The following is a 23110-nucleotide window of genomic DNA, read 5'->3' on the forward strand; positions in this document are numbered from 1 at the left end:
CCAGGTTTTCAGGTTCCCGCCTTTCAGGCAGCTGAGAGATCCTGAGCAGCTTACATTGAGTAGAAGTCACTGGTTTGTCTCTTCAGTCCCAGTGGTGTGCCAGGCATATCGGATTGCTGGAACTAGCCCAAATTCCTGTCTGCACCCTTAATTGGGAAATGGGAATGGGGATGAGCATGGGACTCCAGAGGTGTAAATAGATCAGTCAGCCACATGGCGTCATCTCTGCTCTGTACAAATGCAGTTGAGGACGTGCTGAGCAGAAAGAATAAGTTTAATTAGCACATACTCCTTCCCAGGCTCTGGAATCAGTGTGAATACATTGCCACATCTGCTGCTCTTAACGGGCTAGCAAGTCAACTTTCCAGGGAGGTGCCACCCCTCAGCATCTCACTGCTCTCCACATAGACTCTGTCCATGTCAGCAGGATGGGTCACTTGAGCATCTGCTGAGAAAGGGATGCACATGTTCCTGGATAGGCAAGAGAAGTAGCAACACTGTCTTCCTCCGTCATCCCAGGGCACCATCCCAGAGCCTAGGATGTCTTTGTGTAACTGTACTATGAATGGTAAAAATACACTGACTTCCTCATCTTTGAGTATGACATCTCCAGTGCTGTCAGAAAGAGCTTCCTCCTTCATGCAGTTGTGTGACAGATCTGTAACAGTGGAGGGGCTGTGCAGTGGCGTTCCCTCCCTGCAAACTTCTTACAAAGGCCTTGCCGGAGAGCTGCTCGAGTGTGGAAATGGCTGTGTTGTAGAGGAGAGTGGATGGGGCTGCTTATTAAAAACAGGTTCTTTACCTAAAATGTTCCCAGCTGATCTGAAAATTCGCAATACTCACGTCCCTGTGAATGGTGTATGGAGCCAGTGAAGCTTCAGCACAGATGACCTGACACAGGCTCTCTGGTAGCTCCCAAGGTGGGTGGAAATACTCAGTATGAAATCACTTGATGTCTCTGGTTAGGAGCTATTTCTCTCTCTTTCTGAACAGGGCTTGAAGAAACACCCTGACCTCAGTGCTCTCTGAAGCAGGTTTTTTACTCTCCCAGTTTTTATCAACTAAAAGCGGGATGAATGTGTTTGTAATTTCCCTCCGGTAAAGGGCTTGGAGAACTCCCTTGCTTGTGGGTAATAACAGTAGCTTCTGTGAGATGGGCATGGGACCTGGGGTCACCATGTGCAATTCCCTGTAAATGTAATTTGTCCTATTCGCATGAATAGTCTGAAATTCAAACTGGTTATTACACTGGGTAGGGTTTGAATTGAATTATCAGGAAAACATGAGGAAATTGCACTGGGTATATTCGTCCATTCTGATAATAAACCCATACATTGCTTTAAGATGTAGTTAATCTAGAATTGAAAGAAAACCTGCAGCAGCAGACAAGGACCAGTATAAGATAAATTCCAGGTGAGAAATGAGGGGAGATGTTGCTTGACCTTACTGTAGGAGCCCTTCTGGGAGGTGATTTAGGGTGAGCTGGTCCGTACTGGGTGCTGTATGAGTGTTGGTTCCTCAGAGTTTTGGGAGGGAGACTTGGACAGGCTCTGGGTGCTTGATTTTCCTGAGAGTGCTTTCTTGTTTGCTTCTTTCTTGTTGTCTTTGTCTTTCATTCCCTCTGTCTCTCTGTTTGTCTGTCTTTTACAGTCATGACAGTGGAAAGTGAGAGACCTTTGACTTTCAAACCTACCTGAATATCCCTGCAATAGCACTAGCACCAACAGCTTCCTCCCTCAGTGATAAAGGAAGACTGCTCGTAGGCCAGAGGAAAACTTCCCATTCTCACCCTGTTTTCAGACACTGAAATCTTTGCCACACTCCCTCTTTGGCTGGAAATTTTCCATGCTGCTTGTGCTGATTTTTGCATTAACTGTGAAATTCTTCAGTCGTGAGACGTACATAAACCTCAGCTAAATAGAGCAGCTGTTTCTTGAGAGCAAGATTTAGAAGAGGTAGAGGGGATTGTACCCACTTTATAGGTAGGAAACTGAGGCACACAAACTTTGAGGTTAAATACATAAAATGTCAAGCTGTCATTTCCTCAGTGCATGGTATTGGAGTTTATGAACTTAATGATGTTCTTTTGACAGTTTTGTGAGTGGGATAATGCCTAAATGGGAAAATGAGATGACAGGTTTCACAGCTTCCGTGTTGAGGGAGTTCGGAATAAAAACCCCTCAGTTTTGCATTCTCTGTTAGGAGAAAATGTCAAAGATAGAGAAGCACCCATTTAGGTGAGGTTCCCTGGCCTGGGATCCAGCCCTGCAGAAGTACCCGAGCATCCCATCAGGAGGAAATTTGGGATGCACAAAGAAGAGCAATAAAAGACAAAAAACTGAAATCACAATACTGTGATCCTGGAGAAACCTGCTGTCCCATTTGCTGGTAGCACTTGGTATCTAATGAACGTTTGGAGCTATCAGTGATTTAGAAGTTCCTGATATGCTGCTGTGTGAGATGTCTCACTGCTCATGTCCCAGCGCATGCTGGGGGGCAGACGTGTGATGCTGGAGGTGTTGTGCACCTTGGGTCATGCTGTCAGGGCTGTCTTCTGTGCCTGCTTCTGCACCCATTATTAGAACTGGTTGTCCAGAGAGGTGATAGATTGCCCCATCCCTGGAAACATTCAAAGCCAGTTTGGATGGGATTTTGAGTAACCTGATCTACTTGAAGATACCTCTGCTTGTGGCAAAGGGGTTGGACAAGATGGCCTTGAAAGGTCCTTTCCAACTCAAACCAGTCTTTGTTTCTATGATCACCTCTGGTGTTGCCCTCTGCAGAGGGCGGCAGCCGACCAAACCGTTAACATCAATGGAAAAAATTGCAAAAGCTGCTCTGTTGTGAGCACACAAACCTCTTCCCAAGACGTGCTGGAGCTCATTGACATGATTTCAGCTGAATCAGAGCTGTGGGATTTTCTTCCTTCTCTTGTGTGCAAAAGCATTAACTCTTTGGCCCTAATCACCGCGTTTCCTAATGCACAGCCAAGCGGGGTGCTTTCATCTTGCCGGGCTATTGTGCTTAGATAAGTTCCTCCGTGTGGGATTGCTCCATGGCACTTGAATCCAACCAACACCAAGCACTTTCTGCCTGGCAGCCACCTCACACCACAACAAAAACTGCTCGTGGGGCTTGTTTAGGATTTGTGTGGCAGCAAAAGTCTTTGCTTCCAGTGATTAAGTGTGAAGCTGGTAGTGTCTGTGTTTTGGGGCAGAAAGAAAGGGTATTTGCATTGCTCTGAAAGGTTATGATTTGCATTGTAACATCCCCAAGGTATTTTTTGCTGCCCTGGTGATGTCCCTGTGGGGGAAGCTTAGCACTGGATCACTTTGCCTTGTCTTTGAGGCAGAGCAAAGCGAGAAACAGGTCATCCTGTAGGAATAACCCTTGTGCTTCCAGGGTAGTGAGCCTGGGACGCATAGAGCTGGCATTGGACCAGCTCCAGAGCTCTTTCTGGCACACTAGAGAATCTGATAAATGACATCTTTACCCTGCTTTATCCCCTTTTGCACAGCTCTCTGGAAGTGAGAGAAACAGTACTCCGTTTCCTAACATGAAAGGAATGTTTAGTTAGCTCAATTACTCAAAAGGAATGAGGTTCAGGTTGTTATCTTCCTCCCACTCTCCCCTCCAGATTTTGAGTTTTTGTGGCCAAAATGTCTCAAGGAAATTAAGTTTCTACAGCATTTTCTGAGCAGAGACATCCAGTTAAACACATGTACTCTCAGATGTCAGAGAAACCACAGCAGTGGGTGCTGAAGACCTGCCCTGGGCAGCCCAGCTCCACATCAGCCCATGGATGCTTGTCCCATCACACACTGTTCTCGGAAGCTCCCAGTGGCATCTCCACCTCCTCCTCGGTGACTGTGTGATAAAGCCAACAGAGAAGTCAGGAGGATGCCCAAGCTTTGGATCAGGCTTTATGATCTGTGATAATCCCTTACTTTATTACAAGAGGGGATTTGAAAACTGCAGAGCAATGAAAAGCTTCCACCGGGCAGTGGGAAGAGAACCCTTCAATAAACATAAAAATCCTATTAGAAATATTTATATATATATATATATATATATATATATATATATATAAACTGTGCTGCCACATAAAGGCATTGGCGACAACTCTCCCAATTTATCATGGATTTTGCAGTTGGCAGCACTTTTATTTTTAATGCTTGACCATTGGAGTCCTGCTGCTGCCAGAGCCTTTTCCTCTATCTTTTTTATACAGGCAGGACTCTTGCTGACATTTTTGCAGAGGGAGGCTATAAAAGGTGAGATAAGTCCAGTGCAAGGGAACAATAGCCAGAAGGGTGGTCAAACAATCCACAGGATGTTTTAAACATCTATTTTTAACATTTGGAGTTAGCCATGGCAGCAAACATAAGTCTCTAATGATGAAGTGGATGAGCAATTGCTTCATTCAGAGTACCAGAACAACTCAAGGAGTAGTACATCACGCAGAGTATTCTGCTAGAACACAGAATTATGTGAACTGAGTGAGGATGAGTGCTAAGGAGATGATCCAACATACCGCACCAGAACCCAGACCAGCTGAGTCTTCATTTCTCTCCAAGCTCTTCAAGAAATTCATCATATATCTGCAGTTTCACTTGAAAGCTAATAGGAGTCACCAGTTGCGTTCACCATTAAGTTGGAATGAGGGCCACAGAGAACAGCTCACCGGGTATCCTTTTTGAAGGAAGGGAATAAGTCCCTGGTTGGCAGTGCTTTGCACAGCCATGATCCAGTTATCAGTGTGGGTAGGTGAGATGCATTTCTGCTACAGAACTGTGCATTTTCCCCTTCACTGTAACCCTTTTATGAGACATTTGAACCCTTTTAAATTAGGTACAGAAAGGGGATAAAAAGTTCTGGTGGTGCTGTATGTTCTCAGAGCGTATGCATATTTCCCAGTGCTCTTCCAGAGGGGGGAGGACTCTATCCCAGTGCTTTGCTCCTGCTGTACTTGGTGTGGGAGACTGAGGGGTCCCCAGGGTGGAAAATGGAGACAGAAAAACGTGCAGACCCACACCATTGGGATGACTCTTTGGTCAGGACTGTCAACCAGGAGATTGTCCATCCTTGCTTTCTGTAACCATAAAAGCTTGCAGAGACCTATGAGCTGGAAGCTCATCGTCTGGCTACCATCCTTCCAAAGGTATTTTAAGAGTGCCACGTGGAGCACCAGCTCACAGTACTTACAGCATTTTGTAACACTCTAGCAGCAGCAATTCAATCCTTGTTTGGGTTTTGGCCAGTGTTTGTTGTCCTCCCTGGAAATGGTATTGATTATTTGAGCTCAGGAGCCAATTATGGCCAGTATGATACTCAGCACCTCACATCCCTGGATGATGTGTGCCATGGATTCTGCTTTGCTTCAGCTCTACCTGCCACATGGGCCATTGAGGCTTTTAAATCACGCATGGTGTGAATAAGCAGTTTAACTCATGCCCTAAACCTTATCTGACATGTGTTTTTGAGGTTTGGTTTGAGCAGGAACTGGCATTGATTTAGTATTTCCCTTGGGGGGGTCCTGTGTCCCACATGGCATCTGTGTGTCTGCTTGGTGGCACTGCAGATTGCATACAGCAGGGAGAATTTTGCATGAGAGAAAATGGTGAGTGGTACCATGGGCTGTTGGAGCCCACCAACAATTGGTACCTGGTGTTGCACTGCCAGGCAAGTTGAGTTCTGCGCTTGGGCTATCAGGGTGATCACCTCTTGTGTAAGTTGATGGGGCTCCATAGCAGCTCTGGGGTGTCAGGAGCTCTGCTCTTGTGCAGGGAAGTAGTGGCAATGGTGGGTTTGGTGGGTTGGTGCTGAAACATGGGTGATTCCTCATTTTGCTCTTTATTTACTACCTTATTCTGCCTCCCTGAGTCTGTGTTAATGTTATGTTTGGTGTTTTCAGGTCTCCTTGGGTTGACTGCATTTGACAGCTTCCTGGGCAAAGCCCCTTCCTACGTGGCTTATTTGATGCTATTTAGGTGAATTTGTTGAGCTTATGGCTTGGGTTTGTTTCATTAAAATTTGGGTTGTACTTTTCCATCTGGCTGCCTAGTAGAAACAGTGTCCAAAATCAGTATTTCAGTCGCTTTCTATCTGTTTTTTTTGCAGACTGCTTTTTGCATTCTATAAGTTAATTGAATGATGAGAAGCAGGTTACTTAAGCAAATGCAGTGGCCCCTGTCACACTTCATATGTCCTGTTAAACACACAAAACCAACCATGATCAACACTTTCCAGTGATTACAAATGCAGTGCACAAATCAGCCTTCCTACCCCCTGAGGAAGGTTGATGAGGTCTTCTCAGGACAGCTCCTCCAGTCCCACTCCTACCAAAGTGAAATGTGGTAACGCCTCTGTCCACCGTGAAATACTGCATCTTCTGCCACGTCCCTGACCAGCATAGTATTGAAACTGGTATTTAATGAACTTCAGCCAGGGCCATGTCACCTGTACAAAGCAGGAGCATCATCCTCTCTGTTTATAGAGAGTGAAATGAGTTGTGATAACTTGCTGCTGGTAGCAAGTCATTATGGACCTCCTTGAGCAAGCGGAGAGGAGGCCGTGGAGATGCTGCAAGGGCTGGAGCAGCTCTGCTCTGGAGCCAGGTTGAGAGAGCTGGGCTGGTTCAGCCTGGAGAAGAGAAGGCTCCTGAAGGGGAGACCTTAGAGCAGCTCCAGGGCCTAAAGAGGCCAACAAGAAACCGGGAGAGGGGCTTTGGACAAGGGATGTAGAGACAGGACAAGGGGAATGGCTTTAACCTGCCAGAGGGGAGACTGAGATGAGCTCTTAGGCAGAAGTTCTTCCCTGTGAGGGTGCTGAGGCACTGGCACAGGGTGCCCAGAGAAGCTGTGGCTGCTCCATCCCTGGCAGTGTTCAAGGCCAGGTTGGACACAGGGGCTTGGAGCAAGCTGCTCTAGTGGAAGGTGTCCCTGTTCATGGCAGGGGTTTGGAGCTGAACAAGTTTTGAGGTCCCTTCCAACCCACACCAGTCTGTAAATCTGTGATGAGCAGACAGTTTGCTCACTGTGGGTTTCCAGGTTGGTGAGCACTGGACCCCGGAGCACACGGAGCTGCACGTGCATCCTGTGCACTGACTCGGGTGGCTGTGCTGCCAGAGGCTTTTGGGGGTGAGCTTGCAGAGAGGAAAGGTGTCACTTGACCTTTCCGTGATGTCATTGCCTGGCTGCTTTAATGGCTTTGGGATGTGGGAAATGGAAGTGTAAATACCAGTGATGTGCAGGTGGCCTCGCCTGTGCCTGCCCACTCCGTGCTGCCAGGGAGCAAGTCCATGTCCAAAGAAGGAACACATCTGGGCTTTTTTTCCTTCTTATTTATTTCACAGGCAAGGAGCAGAGGTGGGAATAAAGGAAAAAAAGATGTCAGCTGCTTATTAGCTCAGCAGCAGTTGTTTTGAGCCCTAGCTCCTCCATGCCAATTGATGTAGTAAGCTTTGTTTTGGGGGTGCTTTTCTGATGCAAAGGGCGGTCTGATCAGAAAATGGTATTTTGCTGCAATAATATTCTGCAAGCAACTTGCACTGGTCTCTCTGAGGTAACATGGTGTTGATTCATGCACAAACTTACCCCTCTCCCTGGTGTCTAGTTTTCATTCCATGTAAGCTGTGATTATTCAGTGAAAAAGAAACATTGGTCTATGAAGCTAAACATCAAAATACAGAACCCTCAGTGTCCCCACTGTTTGCAGTGTGTTTGCTCAGGGTTATTTTCATGGCACACACAATTGAGGTTATTGAGGAGAGCAAAATGAATAGTATTTGTTATTCAGTTCATTTTGGGTTTTCAGCGCTGTCATTGTCTCACAGCAGTGGTGCCTGGGGATTCAGAGGGGGTGAGGTTAGGAATTTATTACATGGTGTCTGGAGCTGTACAGAAACAGCTCCCAGAGGTCTTGCTGAAGGGGAAGGAAAGGAGAAAAAACTGTATGGATGAGCCAGGAGTGGGTGGACAGAGGAGGACACGTGGGGATGGAGACATGAAGTGACTTGCCTACAGCACCAGGGCACTGACTGCAAGAGCAGAGGTGCTGGGATTTGTGCTTGGAACTGCTGGGCTGCATCTAACCTCTAAGCAGAGTGTGTAGGTTTCTGTTGGGATCTCCGCTGTGTCTTTACTTGCTGCATCTGCATCTGAGATCAGGTTCCTTATGCTGGGTAGTTTTAACTGGGATTATGCATTTGTAAATCTGGATCTGGATCTGACCTGTTTGTTTCTGTAATTTGCCAAACCAAAATCCAAAGTCCAGAAAAACTTAGAGAGACTTCTGCCTTCATTCCAGAGTCTGCACCTGGTTTTATGGACTGTTAATACATTAAGGTTTCTTTAAAACAGTTAATAATTTGTATTAAGTGGTTAAGCTGCACATTTTTAACTCCTTAATAGACTAGAAGCAAATGGAATGGAACTGGGGTTATTCTTAAAAAGATTTCCATTATCTCTGTACATGGTCACCTTGATCTCTGGTGTATATGTTAGACCATCCATATTTTAAGAGCTGTGAAGCTCTTGACTTCTGCTCTAGAGATGGAGGCAGCACCCCACAGATGCATAGGGTCCGTGCTTTGCATCTCCAAAGTCAGCCTCTGTTTCAAGTCCAGGAGAATAAAATCTGGGTTTAGAGCAGGAGAAAGGGAGCAAAAGAGACCAGAAAAACTCAAGGAAAGCATCTGGAGAAATTGTGAGATAAAAGAGATTTGACTTAAGTTAAATGGGGAAATCAGCAGTGCTGGTCACCAGCATCTGAGCTAGTTGCTGAGGCGCATGCAGTGTGTTGTCCTTGAAAATCTGTATGACTCCTTCAGTGGAAGTTGATGCAGTTGGTGTAATTAAAACACAGCACAGTACCACCCTGTGAAGCAGTGTGGGAAGCCCAGGAGGCTGGCTGGAATAGCAGCGTGGGAACCCCAATGGGCTCATCTCATTCATTGCACTGGGGTCTGTGCTAACCACATACAAACCAGAATGTGGACCTGGCTCTCTCTGCCTCTAAACCAAACCACTGACCTCCCCCGCTGTCTCTTTGCAGAGCTTCCTTCCTCGGAACACTTGAGCGTGGCTGATGCGACATGGCTTGCCCTCAACGTGGTGTCTGGTGGAGGTGGCTTCTCCGGCTCCCAGCCCATCGGAGTGACCAAAATTGCCAAGTCAGTAATAGCACCACTAGCTGACCAAAACATCTCAGTGTTCATGCTCTCCACCTATCAGACGGACTTCATCCTGGTAAGAGGGCATGAGAGGACCAGGCAGTTACCTGCCACCAGATGAAAGTTCCATTGAGCAGTTTTAATGACATTTCTGGGAACAAGTTGTTTGAGGAGCAGCAGAAGTACCAAAGCTGCCTTTCCCCAGAGCTCTGTGCCATGTGGTTAGGCTCTCTGGCAGCTATTCCCATGGGGTGATGACATTGCAGTGTTCAAGGCCAGGTTGGACAGAGCCTTGGGTGACGTGGTCTAGTGTGAAGTGTTGGGGGTTGGAACTGAATGAGCCTTAAGGTCCCTTCAAACACACACCACTCTGTGGTTCTATGATTATATTATTCTCTGATTAAAAGCACTGTGGTGCTTAATACTATTGATATATCTCCAGATATGCTTCTCTAGAGACGCATCCAGGTGGTATTTATCCTTACACCCCTGCTGGCTCAAGCAGGGATGTGTCCACTTTTCTGTGCCCTCAGAGCACATAACATCCACTGCAGTGTATTCTCACCTCTGGTGCACACCACCATGAGATAATCCTGTTGTCAACTTCAGGTACGTGAGCGAGACCTGCCCTTCGTGATGCACACACTGGCTGCTGAGTTCACCATCCTCAGAGTAGTAAATGGGGAGACAGTGGCTGCTGATGACCTTGGGATAACAAATGGATTTGTCAAACCAAAACTAGGTAAGGATCAGCATGGGCTCAGCTTGCCAGGGAGTTGGTCTCCATGACACATGGGGGTGAAAGTCTGCCTCCTACCTCCCTTCAACATTTTGATGAGTGATTTTCCTGTTGTGAGATAATAAACTATCTTAGCACACACCTGAGTCTGTCCCAGTTCAACCAAGGATTTGAGTAGGTGCTTAACTTTCTGAGCAGTGCTGATGAGCTTTGCTTGAATTTGAGCCTTGTAATGCTGGTTTCACATCTCTGGAGGAGCCATGCCTTTAACCTTTCTACAGGTTAAAGTACAATTCATTTTAATTGCAAAGCTAACATTATGTGTAGCCTGTATTTCCATGTTTCATTATTGCAGTTGAAAATGGCTTATATAAAAGCTTGTTTTAAGTCTTGCAGTGATGTACAGAGAATATTATTCAGCTTTCACACTTAAGTACCAGTCAGGATCAAGGCTACAATGAGCCCAGGTCTGTACAGAACGTAAGGATGTTTCCAGTCTAGAGGAACAAGCATCAGGCAAAGGACACAGTCAGAAAAAGCAACTACTTAAATTCGTATGTTGACCTACACACCTGCCTGTAGTTTTATGCCCATAACCAAACAAAGCAGAGCTCAGTTATTATGAAGTGCCACTCAGCCTCGTCACTCTAGAGCTATAAATCATCTTGTTTAAGAAAATGAGCCTGGGGCAAAACGTGGGAAGGAAGGGCACAGTGAAACACACACTGATAATGCACAGGTATGCAATGTGCTTTGTTGTTCTGTTCAGTAGCTGCATGCCTGAATACTGGCTGCTTTTCAGTCCTTGGCTGCAGTGTGTTTACCAAGCTGCTGCGTGGCATCTGGTTTTGAATTTTTGTAGACATTATGGCAAAATAGGCCCCCAAAAAGGAAGGAGACGAGAGTGTACTGCCAGAAATGCCTTCCATAGCTCTGTCTTTTAAATGATAGAAGCCTGAGTTTATTTCTACCTTTCAGTCTGTGTTGGCAGCTCCTTTAGCTTACCCTTGTCTAATGTGGATGCATCTGATGGCCTTAGAGCCCCTGTGAGCAGGGAGCTGACCTGTGCCCCATGCAGGATGATATTACCGTATACCCCAGGGAGAACACCATAGGAACAGGTTATCCCCAGGCTCCTCAGTCCCTGTCTGAGAGCCAGGAGGACTTCAGCAAATAAGAACTTCCTTACAAATGCTGTCAGCTTTCTCTGCGGCCACTACCGGTACACGGATAATGTCTGGTGGAACGTGAACCTGCTGCAGATGCGGCTTCATAGCTGTGTGTGTCTCTGTATGTCTCTTTCAGTTCAGAGGCCTGTCATTCATCCCCTTTCCAGTCCGAGTAATATGTTCTGCGTCACCAGCCTGGATCCAGATACCCTTCCCACTGTTGCTACACTACTAATGGATGTCATGTTTTACTCCAATGGGTAGGTCCCATCAGGGAGACAGACTCCTGGGGGAGGTGTTTGGAGGCACAAATGCACATTGCCCCACCAGGATGCCCAGGGATCTGCTGTGGCCTTATGCTGTGGCAGTTCTCAGCTCCTAGGGAGGGAGGTTTCACAGGCTCAAGAAGGTTGTCCTGAGAGATGGAAGCCAAATAAGACACTGAAGGTGCCCAAAGATGTCTGCTGGCTTTGGAAAGCTGAGTCTTTTCCGATTTAAGCGAAGAGCAGCAGTGTGATCAGTGTGCTGTATATCCACGTATGACCAGGGGATGCACAGCTGCCTGGGCTGCTGCCCATTGGCACCTGTGGTTCCTGGTCCACCGCCTCCTGTGAGAGGACCTTGGAGCAGGGATGGGAGAGTTTTGTCAATTGTGGGGACTGGCATTATGTTCCTCAGCAAAATTTATGTGACAGGACACAGTGTCACTGCCCCAGGTCAGTGTATGAACATTCCTGATGTCACTGGCTATATATATCTGCTTTAAAAAGATTCTTTTGCTCTTCTAGCCACAGTTAATGCTGTTGTCTTCTGTTTCTTCAGAGTAAAAGAATCAGTGGTGGGCAATGAAGACTCGGGACACATTCGCTTTTTCTCCTTTTCTCTCATCGAGGGTTACATCTCGTTGGTCATGGATGTCCAGACACAGCAGAGGTGAGCTTTGGTCTTAGGGTCTTATGGACCCCAGAAAAGCACCTAAGAGGTTTTCAAAGGAGCAGGAAGCAGCTTAAGCTCTTCCATATTAATTCTTGGGAGCCTCACTGCATGGCTGTGATGTGCTCGTACATTCTGTGTCACTTTTCTGAGTGAGGTCTGGCATGTTCCAGCTCCTGAATTTTGGGCTTATCTATCCAAGCCCTCAGTGAAATGACAAGCCACTATAATGTAGAGTTATCTCAGTTTTGAAAGAGGAACACTGGAGCAAAGTGATTTTGATATTTTACTCCATTGTTCATTAGTTGTGCTTTTAAGAGCAAACCCAAGAAACTCTGGTATTTGTGGTTGAATATTTACTGCTAAAGGCCAAAAGCAGGGTGGAGATGTCAGCGATGCTGTCCTCCCGCTTTGCTTTTGCACATGGCTGGGCTCAGAGTCTCCTTGTGATGATAATGTACTGAGTCACCCCTGTGCAGCCAGAGACCAGGACTCATTTGTCTGGCAGGGAAAAAATCAGCTTGGGAGCAAAGATCAGCCTGTGTCTGTGTGTGTACTTCTGCAGCTTCACATCACAAAAGTCTCTGAGGTCTGGAGGCTAGGCCAGATGCTGCGCTGAGATGCAGTGCATAAATTCGCTCTTGACACACAGTGCAGTGGTTGGGTTTGATTCTTGCCTGCCCTAGGGACTTGTTTTGCAAACTATTAATTGCCCCCTTGAAAATTTCTTTGACCTTAATAGGAGTAAAGTGCTGTCTGCCTTCAAGAGAGGCTAGACAGAGTGGCAGCCTGCAGCCTGGTGCTTGGAGAACTCTGTCACAGACTGCCTGCTTAACCCTGGGCAAGTCTCTTAGCTACTGCTCTTCTTAACCCTGCTAAGAAATGGGATCTCAGCAGGGATCAAACAGGGATGGCATGCAAAAAGGCACTGGTGATGCTCAGACACAAAAACAGTGGTCACCATTCACATTCCTAAGAGAGTAGGTGTGAAAACATACTCTGTCCCTAGGTGTTTCTAAATGCAGCTCAAGTCAAGCCTTCAGATTAACAGTCTCAACCTTTGTAAAGATGGGGTGTGGCCTGTTTTTTACAGATCTTTTCCTGTGTCTCTCTGGGTGCCTCTGCACACCTCCAGTGTCAGATGCTGATGGACCACAGGATGTCTGGAGGGGCAGGCAGGTGCATCTGTCCCTCTTGCCTTGAATTTTCTCAGTTTCACTAAGCTGCTGCTGCTGCTGTCGGCTTCCAGCAGTGCAGGGATACAGGAACAGCAGCATCCCCTCAGGCAGAATTTGACACACTGCTGTGTTTTAATTGCCATGTTTGGAATTTCTTTTCCTTTTACAGATTTCCTAATAATTTGTTGTTTACAAGTGCATCTGGTGAGCTCTGGAAGATGGTGCGGATTGGTGGGCAGCCTCTTGGCTTTGGTAGGTAGACATTTGGGGGATCAGTTGGTGCACAGGTAGTCATTTGCCTCAGGGCCTTCAAGGATGATGGAAAAATCCATCTGAGGCTGAGGCTTTTTAAGAGCATCTTAAGATGACTTTGCAAGCTGAGATTTTCAAACAGGAGGAGTCTGACTCCTACCTAATAAGTCAGACTTCTAAATATACTTTGGAAAGTGCTACATGCTTGACAGCTCCATCTAAATTACATTCATCTGCTGGACTTGGGAAGTAGCTGCAGCTGCGTCTCTGTTTAAAGAGAAAAAGTGGACAAAAAGATGGCATGGGAATGTGTTGCAGATTACAGCAGTCGGTGGGCAGAAGGCACTGTCATGCTCCAGTGCGCTCCTTGGGCAGCTCTGGCTTTAGTAGATGTAGTACAGATTTATAGCAGTCCAAGTGGGAGTCCTGTTCATAGACCTGTTTCACATCCAGTGCTGCAAACATTTTCTCTCCTCAAAAGAATATTGGACCTAAGTAGTACAGAGCAAATGCTTTAAGCCTGCAGAAGTGTCCTTGCTATATTTATGTCCCTTGTCATTTTAAGGAGTCCAGTGTGAATATTGCTACAATGGCTGATGTTTAGGAAACACTAGGTCTCCTTTCCCATGGTCTCTGAAGCAGTTACAAAATACAGGCTTCAGGAGCATGTCTGAGAAATGCTTGGCCAAGTTTTATATTTAGTTGCAGCTTCTACACTGGCCAGCCGGAAGGTGCAAGGAGGAAATTTTCATGCACCTTCTCTTCATGCATCTTAGATGCAAAATATGAAGAAATAGCACGTTGTATGTCACCTGCGGGACATCAGGACACCCACCAGTCCCCTAAGCATGCAGTGTTTAAATATGTTAGCTTACAATAAAGCTGAAATGTTCCGTTTGGATCAGTGAAACTCAGATGTCATGTGGAAACAATGTACCATCGATCTGCGATAAGCAGGACGAATTTAATTGGCATGAAGTCCTGTCTCAGGGGCTGTGGTGGTCTACAGCCTAGGAACCATGTGTCCAGGCCAACCAGCAGGTCAGCATCTCTTCTCTCAAGAGATGCAGGACAAAGCATTTCATAGCAATTAAAGAGAAAAGTGGAGGTTAAGGTATATGAGACTGGTTTTGGTGCCTCCTTCCTAAACATTATTGGTGTCCCTGCCCATGGCAGGGGGTTTGGAACTAGATGATCCTAAGGTCCTTTCCAACCCTAATTGTTCTATGATTCTATGATTATTAATTGCCTTTCTTTGGACGTTTGAAAATCATTCCACTCCTAATGTTTGTGCCTCTGGGGGACTTACATTTCTCTGTAACAAAAAGAAGGCAATAAAATTAAATGTGCATTGTATCGTGGTGGCCCAAAGAGCCTGATTCTGTGATAAACAACACATAAAATCAGAGGTCCTTTCTGGCTGGCATTTGTGAAGACAAACTCCTCCCGGTATAGGCGTCGAGCTGGTGAGACCCAGGAGTTCTGGGAGATACTCAGGTGCCATTCACACAATGATTGATTTGTATCTCCTCCACAGATGAATGTGGAATTGTTGCTCAGATTTCTGAGCCTTTGGCCGCAGCTGACATCCCAGCCTACTACATCAGTACTTTTAAGTTTGATCACGCGTTGGTGAGTATCAAGACAGCTTCTTTGGAATAGGGGAAATCTTTCCCCTGGGAGAAAATTCATGATGAGAACATTATTTCCCATCTGGAGAGCTTATTGGAGTGTCTTTGCCCTCACATAGCTCAGCAAATACCTCTCCCCAGCCTCCTGGCTGTCACTGCCCTGGGTCAGAGGCTTCTGAACCAAGGCCAGCCCTACCCCAAGGCAGAGCCATGCTAGGGAGTGTCACAGTGTCATTCTTGCAAAAGGCTGGTCTCAGTCCTTAAAGATCTACAGCACTGGAGACCTCCTGACCTCCCTGAGCACTCTGTGCCACTGTACCACCACCTTTTATTACAAACAGAGACAAGACCTCGTCTTTTCCTGCATATATAGTCGGAGGCTCCAGGCTCTCAGGTGGGTGCTTTTGTACATGGAGACTTTTTGGAGAGTCTCCCAATAGCAAACCCCTGCCTTCATTTCATGAAGATTAGAGCCTGCATGGCTCTAACCTTTGTGTTTTAAGATCCATCTGATGAGCTCAGCTGATCTTGCCTCATCCTCCTTGTGGGCCTTTGATAAATAGCAGTAATTGTCAGTACCTCAAGGGGAGGCGATTTTGAAGCAGAGAAGGATGTTGCTGTGTCTGTTCTTCTGAATGCCCACAAGCAGTTGCAGCACAGCCATCAGCATGAGGGTCTTGCCATTCATACAGGGCTCTCTTCTCCTTTATCCTGGTGGATATTTTACCATCTAAGCCTATCTCTGCTCTTCCTTTGGCTGTATAGGACACCCTCAAAAATGAGACGTTTCCTTGGAAAGGGAAAATTGCTAGGTCTGTAGCCACAAACAGGATGGCATTTGACTTGGAGCCCATTCCCTTAGTCCTGAGGGAGGGAGTCAGTAGTCCATGTGCTAACAAAGCCAGCAACACAGAGCTGCTTTGTGCTTTTGGTTTTTTTTTTTCCTAAATTTGCACTTCATTGCATTATGCTTCTCCTTTTATGGCTGTACATTCACTGCTCAGGCCTTCCTTTTGACCTGTAGAAGCACCAGTGAGTTCAAGGCGGGTTTTATTCAGCTAATCACTTTGGTTTTTCACAGTTGGTGTGAACCATTTGCAGACTATAGGTCATGTGTGTAAAGAGCAAAAGTAAATATTATTCCAGATAGCAAAGGTCAAAGTGTTATATATGTTTGTCTTCTTTTCTTGAATATTAACTGTGCCGATAAGATAAGCTAATAAAACACCATTTTAAAATCAATACTGTTAGCTTTGCCTCACATTCCTGCCTGTTGTTGTGGCTCCAGGTGCATGCTTCCTGCCCAAGGCACAAGGTGCAGAGCGCTTCCAGTTGTCAAGCAGTATCTGGAAAGCTAAGCCCTGTTGGTTCAAACAGATATTTCACTTACAACTTGTGCCCTGCAATTGTGATGACTCTGCAGGCAGCTCCGCCTTTGAAAAGTGGCTCATCCGGCTAGGTTGAGCCCAGCAGGTGCCTGTCTCCCAGCAGCTGGCAGGGTATTATTTGGGTGATGCACTGAGGTCTGCAGCTCTTCCTTACTCAAATCAGTATTTTAGCATTTTCCTTGCTACTTGCTGTTTTCTTTTTCTAAGGTTTCGAAAGCCTTTTTATCTAGACAGTGCCTTTCAAGCTGTCAAATCTTTCCTCCATGTGAAAGGTGCATTTCAAGCCCTCCTTTGCTTGACTTTGCTGCAGGCGTGGTTCCTAGGCTGTGTGCATGCTGGCTGTAGATTGGGTTTGTTGGCCAAGAGCCTGACCTAGATTTTGTCTCGTTTTCCCTAACTTTGCCACCAAAACACCTTGACTTCTACTGACATTTGTCAGGGTCTGAGCATATTTTGAATCCTTTCTCTCTTTAAGGTTGTTCAAAAATTTAGAGTACTTTATAAAAGCTTTCTTCCCTTTGATTTCGTCTTTTTTTTTTTTTTCCTGTGCATATTAAGGTGGTTTTTGTTGCTTAATTTTTATTTGGCCTGGATGTTAATATTCAGGTCTTCCTGCAATGCTGTAGCTGTAGAATTTTGACTTGGAAATCACAGCCTATGCTTGAGAAGAAATCTCCTTGGGAGACAGTGGTGGGATGAGAACCTCCAGGTCTCTGGTGTGTCCTCTCTGTGCCGTCAGGGTGGAGAGAGCTGTGATTTCCAGCTCCCTCTAGAGAGAGCAAGTGAGAAGAGTCCCTGTTCCAGGTGCTCTGTTCTCTCTGCCTCGTGCTCAAAGGTATCTTGCTCTTCACCAGCATTTTGCATCTAACGGGCTGAAGTAATGTCTGGGACTTAGTTCAGAGCTTTACTTTTCACTTTGTGGTAGATGCTTTGATCTACCCTCTGGCTGACAAGGGAACATCTTACACCAGCTGCACTGGGATAGGGACCTTTTCTAAGGGGCAGAGAGGGTAGGACTTCTCCACTGGTGACCAATTAGGATGTCTCCTATGAATAAGAACTGTTCGCCCATCTGTCCTGGAGAAAATCCAGTCCAGATATTGGTGGTATGATCATGACCATTTCCTCAGCATGAAGGGAGTCAAGCATTTTGCAGTGAATGATCGATCAGGAGGTCGGTCAGGAGACCCACTGATCATCCACTTGGGCTGGCAAAGAAAATGTGGTTTACAAAAGTGATTCCTGTGTCTTATCTTCTGGAGAGTCAGAGAGTCATATGGCTTCTACCACTGCAGTGTTCAATGTACTGGGAAAATAATGAAGGGGAGGCAGTGGAGAGTCCTGTCTCAGTGTGTAGAGGTTTGCTGGGGTTTTCTTCCTAACCCATAAGACTTTGCTGTATGGTGGTTTTAAGATTATTTCCTTCCTTTCCCAGCTGACTTGTGTTCACACATCATCAATTACCTGCTCCTATTCCATCTTTCCATTGGAAAAAAGAACATTTTTCTTGTTATTTTCTCATGGGTTTTCCCCCCATTTCTCTTAAAAGCCTTGCAGAAAATCACAGTCCAGTTGTATTTCCACTGTCTGAGCTCTGGAGGGTGTCCAGTGAATCCAGGTATTGTACTCCTGGCCAAGGACTCAAATACCTCACAGAGGATCCTTCTTCAACTTAACGTGAATTATTTTGGCTTCTTGCAGCAGCTCGCAGGCTGTTTATTTTTCCCTCAGCCCCCTTTCCACTTTCCAAGAGCTGTTCACTGCCTGTCCCCTGATTGCCATCTTTAAGTTTATATAATGTCAGATGCCTCTTTTCTGTCTGATATAACTTTGATTGTGATTCTTTTATACCAGTGACACTTGCTCTGACATCTTTTGTATCTTGTGTTGAAAGAGTTTTTTCTTGCAGTAAGTGTGAAAAGACACTCACTAATAATTTTGTATATGGACTTCTATGGTTAAATGTATCATAAGACTGGGTAAGAGAGCTCGGGTGCTACACCACACCAAATAGAACCCCCCACCACAAGCAGGTGGGCAGTTCTCTTCTTTTGATGGACATGTTCTACTGCCACCACACTTACAGGTCCCAAACCTGTAGGATGCCTCAGAGAGCATCATGGAGCCCTTAGGCATCAGCACGGACACCTTGCATGAGGGAGCTCATGTCATACAAATGCTTTATGAACAAAAGGAAGGGAAAGGAGGAGAAGAGAGGAGGAGAAGGAAATGAAAACCCCCAAACAGTTGCCTCCCCACCAGCACCCACCAGGCAGACAGCAAACCAGCCAGATCTCACTTAGAGTGTTTGCTCCTAGGGGTACCATGGGTTGATGCTTTTGAACCAGAGGGTGTCTCTTACAGGTGGAGTCCTTTCGCAGTGGAGTTCAGGTGTACAAGAGCAACATACCTGGCTCCTTGGGACTCTTCTGCCTCGTCTCTTGTCCCTTTCTGTGTCATCCCTGCCTGGCTTTTGCTAGAGCATGACTTTTCTTTCTGGTTTCTTGCAGGTACCTGAAGAAAATATAAACGGTGTGGTCAATGCACTCCAAGTCAGTCAAGCTGAAAAGCATTAGAAATCTTCTGAGCTGGTTCCAGATGCTTTTTATTATTATTATAATTATTATTATTATTATAATTATTATTATTATTCTTTTTTTCTCACAGTATTTCTTGAAAAATCTGATTCCAGAGAGTGACATGAAAAGAGACTGTGGAAGGTTGAGCAGAAACAGCTCCAATAAGCCTTGGTTTTAATTATTATTATTGTTATTTTATTAAATTTATGAATGAGGGGCAGGAGGAAGGGGAGGTGAGACACTTTCCTGATGGTCCTCTCCAAGGTGAGGTGTAACCTGCCCGTGTTCTCGGGGTGGAAGGAGCTGCCTGGGGACACAATCTCCCCCCACGGGTGCTCTGCTCAGCTGGGATGGACGAGCCCTTGCTCAGACAGAGCCCCGAGAACCTTAAACCCAACGACATGTGGAATTAAACAGAAAAGATGTTGCATAGTGCTGGCTTGTCTCCTCGCATCAGACTTCCTGAGGACTGTTCCTCATTGCCTGTGTTGAGATAGGGATGGGAATTGGGTTCTGTTTCCCCTGACAAAACTGTTTGGCACTGGAAAAGGGGAAGGTATCCAGTTGTTTGGGTTTTCCCCTTTTCCCTGTTTCCCTGTAGTCAAAGCCTGGCTGCTCCGGGAAAGCCTGGGCAGAGCATTGCTCTGACCCACCTTCAGGTGGGGACACCGAGACTTCTGTCTGTATTGAAACATGGCCATTTTAGCTCAGATTTCCCCCATCACCCTCCCCTTTCCCCCAGTGTCCTCCTGCCATGTCCTCTGCTCCAGGACAGCTGCTGTCCCCTCATCCTCGCATCAGAACCATCCCCTGTCCCCCAGGGCCAGCAAGACGAGGGAGGCATCTTTCCTCCTGTCTCCTCAGGCTTTTTCCCATCCACTTTGTACACGGGCACGTGAAGGATTGCCCGGGGTCCCTGGGTATCTCCTGCACATCCTGGGCCACCTCAGCCAAGAGACGCAGCAGGTTGTCCTCACGGGGGCCAGGAAGGTGCCCAAGCCCTGCTGGGACTCTTCATCACCACCTCTTCATCAGCTCCTTCATCACCAGGGTGGGGTCTCCCAGGGGTTCTCTTCTTTGAAAACAGAATGATGCTGATAGTGCATAAAACCCAAGGCTTTTCCCTCTGGTCCTGTCAGGGGAAGGTGATGTGGGCTTTACAGTGGGGCAGCAGGAGGGTGTTTGCTCCTGGCTTGCACCAAAGCTGTGGGTCAGCAGGAGCCAGGCCTTCAGGCCCATGGTGGCACCCACCTCTGAATGGCACCCACAGCCACAAACTCCATGGAGGACAGCAGGGACTTGCTGGGAGAGCAGGCATCACCCAAGTTGTAGGCACCAGTGGTCTGCATCATGATGTGACCATACAGTGAGGGGTGGTGGAAAGGAGAAATCATCTGCAGAGGTCTCTGCTTTCACAATTAGGAGCCCAAGTGTATCTTGCATTTCTAGAGTTCTTCCCATTTCTTTTTTGACATGAAGAAGTTGAAGGTCTTGCAGTTCTACTGAGAGTTTCCAGCTTTGCTAGGAGTCAGCCTCCAGCATGGTTTTCCTGAGGTATGTCTTGCTGATTTGAGCCAGGGTTTTGCGTTGATCTGGAGGCAGTAAGCAAGCACCTGAGACCATGCCACAGGCATGGTTTATACTGGTGTGTAGGTTCATGCAGACAGGTTTATACTGGTGTGTAGGACATGCAGATTCACACACTGGCTCACAGCTGTTTAGTTGTGCGTTCACGGTGCTGGAGGGCTGAGCTTAACGTTAGTGGTTTCTGGTGCTGCTGAACCCAGACGCTGAGTTTCAGATCTGAATTTCATTGGTAGGATGTTGTGTAGCAGCTAGGCAGGGAATTGAGCATCCACAGGAAAAAGCATGGGTGACTTTCATTTGTAGGCCCCAAGTTAAAGCATCCCTACTGAGGAACACCTACTTAGGCACATGTTTAATACTTTGCTGAATTGTACGTTTTGCTGTTCCTTTACATGCGTTTTTGGTCTTGCCCCATGATATTCACTCCGGATTTCTGGAGTAAAGGTTTATTCCAGGTGTGTCTCTGGATGTTTGCTTAGAAAGATGCTTTGCTCTTCCACCACATGCCATAAGGATGCAAGGGTTCCTCCTCGGGGTGGCAGGTTAGGGTGTTTGTGGGACTGTGCAGGAGAGGAGATGCCAGCACATGGGCTGGTGTACAGCTGCTGAGTCACCAGCCAGACTTTCTGGTTGGCTGAGTTAAGCCTGAGCTTTCCTTGTGTGCATGGACGGTGTCACCAGGACAGGATGTTCTTTATGCTCCAGGTTTTACAGCCATTGGGAAATGATGATTTAGCCACTTCCCACATCAGAGGGAGGGCACCGTGCGTTGCTCTGCGTGTGCTAGTGCTGCTTTCTAAAGATCATATGTACGATCAGGAATTACTTGAAACAAGCAAAAACTTTACTGAGCCTTAAGAGAAAGTGGGAAAAAAATAGTTTTTAATTACTTTTTATATTCTTTGGACCTTGCACTCAGGCTCTTCCAGAGGCAGAATTTTTAGTTTAATTTTTTCCCTTTTTTATCCCAGGGGAGTCAGGCTTATGGTTGTGAAATCTGCAGAAGTCTTTGGGGTGGATCAGAAGAACTCCGTAACGCAGGTTGATGTCCCAGCCTGGAAATGTCACAAGATGTAAAATGCCATTGAGGAGCTCTGTCTCTGCCATCATGCTCACCTTCACCTCTTGATTTCCTCTCTTGTTTTGTCCTGAGAACGCAGAAGCTTATTTCAGACAACTTGGGGTAGTTTGATGCTTTCCCTTTAGTTTTCCCCACGTCACTTTGCTGGTGGGAGATAACTCTGAATTTAGCCAGAATTGGATGAACCTGGAAACAGAGCCTTGGGGACGGGCAGTCAAGTGTGCAGTCAGGATGGGTGCGAATGTCCGCAGTGGTGTTGCTTGTGAGACCTTGGCTGGATAAGGCAGAAAGGGGTCTGTAGGAGCTTTGTTGAAAACAATAGTAATAATGCACCACCACATGCTGCATGAGTCACAGCAGTGGCTTTTCAAGCTGCTCAGCAGCTCACGCTCTCCTAGCACCTCCTGGCCTTTGGGGTGGGGAAAAATTGAAGGATCTTTTCTTTTTTCTTTAAATGCCTTATGATAATAACATCTCTGAGCATCCCTGGCATTGTGCTGTTTCACACTGTGTGGATGAAAGGAGGAGCATGTCTCGGTGGGACACCCTTTGGCTGGGCGCTGAAGGCCCCGGTTACCCATCAGCCACCCCCCCTGCCTCGAGCATCCCGCTTGGCTCTGCGGGAGCATCCCTGGCCGTGGCTGCTGCTCATCAGGGATCACCCGAACCTTCCTGGTTCCTCTCGTTGCACAAAACCTCAGCAAACAGTGAAATGCAACCAGCGTTGCCAGCCCTGCAAGGAGGGGTGGGCAGGGAAGGAGAACGTGAGCCCTCCTATGCCCTCCTTGCTTCTCTGAGGCCTTTGTTTTCTTAGGAACGTCAACCTTTCTCACGTTGTGTGTGTTACTATGTAGGGTTTTGTCTTTTTCCCCCCACCCCAGTTAGATTTTGGCTGCAAATTCCTTTCTACTGTGCAAGTGTGGGCATATGTTCATATAATTGTATAGTGTTTACATAGAAATGCGTAGTGTGTCTTGTACACATGTATAAATACCTGTGTTCTGTGTCCGTATGGCTGTATACTGTACAGAGCATATATACTTGAGCAATATAGGTTAATATATACTGGGTGAGTACATGTGTGTATACTCCAGGCACACTCTCGGTGTGTGTATATACGTAGTAAGTGCTGTATAGACACACGTATTCACCATATATTTTTAATTCAAGTATATAGGCAATACGAATACTTAGTTACGCTCTCGGGATTTCTCTACGTGTTTTTAGCGACGAGCAGCAGAGAAGCTGACCTGGAGCAAAGCTGTGGTTCCTCTGCTTGATTCACAGCACTGGGTTCTCTGCCTGCTTCGGGAACACCCTGTTCCTCTTCAGTTTGGTTGCCTCAAGCACACAGACTATAGAAAAGAAGTTGTTTGTTTTTCTTGAGATAAGTCTTTTAGT

At 46.5% G+C, this 23110-nt stretch overlaps 1 protein-coding gene across 2 annotated transcripts in view; it reads left to right on the forward strand.

Moving 5' to 3' along the window:
* CASTOR2 (cytosolic arginine sensor for mTORC1 subunit 2) overlaps positions 1 to 19476 on the forward strand; it is a 147585-nt gene extending 128109 nt beyond the window's left edge. For both annotated transcript variants that reach the window (XM_061470355.1, XM_061470354.1), the window contains 7 exons: positions 9055 to 9248; positions 9782 to 9914; positions 11217 to 11340; positions 11903 to 12013; positions 13361 to 13443; positions 14981 to 15075; positions 18973 to 19476. In XM_061470355.1, the coding sequence (XP_061326339.1) occupies positions 9055 to 9248; positions 9782 to 9914; positions 11217 to 11340; positions 11903 to 12013; positions 13361 to 13443; positions 14981 to 15075; positions 18973 to 19038 (806 nt within the window). In that variant the 3' untranslated portion in view covers positions 19039 to 19476. The remainder of the gene's footprint in view (positions 1 to 9054; positions 9249 to 9781; positions 9915 to 11216; positions 11341 to 11902; positions 12014 to 13360; positions 13444 to 14980; positions 15076 to 18972) is intronic.
* The last annotated feature ends 3634 nt before the right edge of the window (positions 19477 to 23110 follow it).

This window comes from Pezoporus flaviventris, unplaced genomic scaffold (genome assembly GCF_033815535.1).
Source record: "Pezoporus flaviventris isolate CSIRO_AGI_PZ_B2104156 unplaced genomic scaffold, CSIRO_AGI_Pfla_v1 ptg000063l, whole genome shotgun sequence".
Taxonomy (NCBI): Eukaryota; Metazoa; Chordata; class Aves; order Psittaciformes; family Psittacidae; genus Pezoporus; species Pezoporus flaviventris.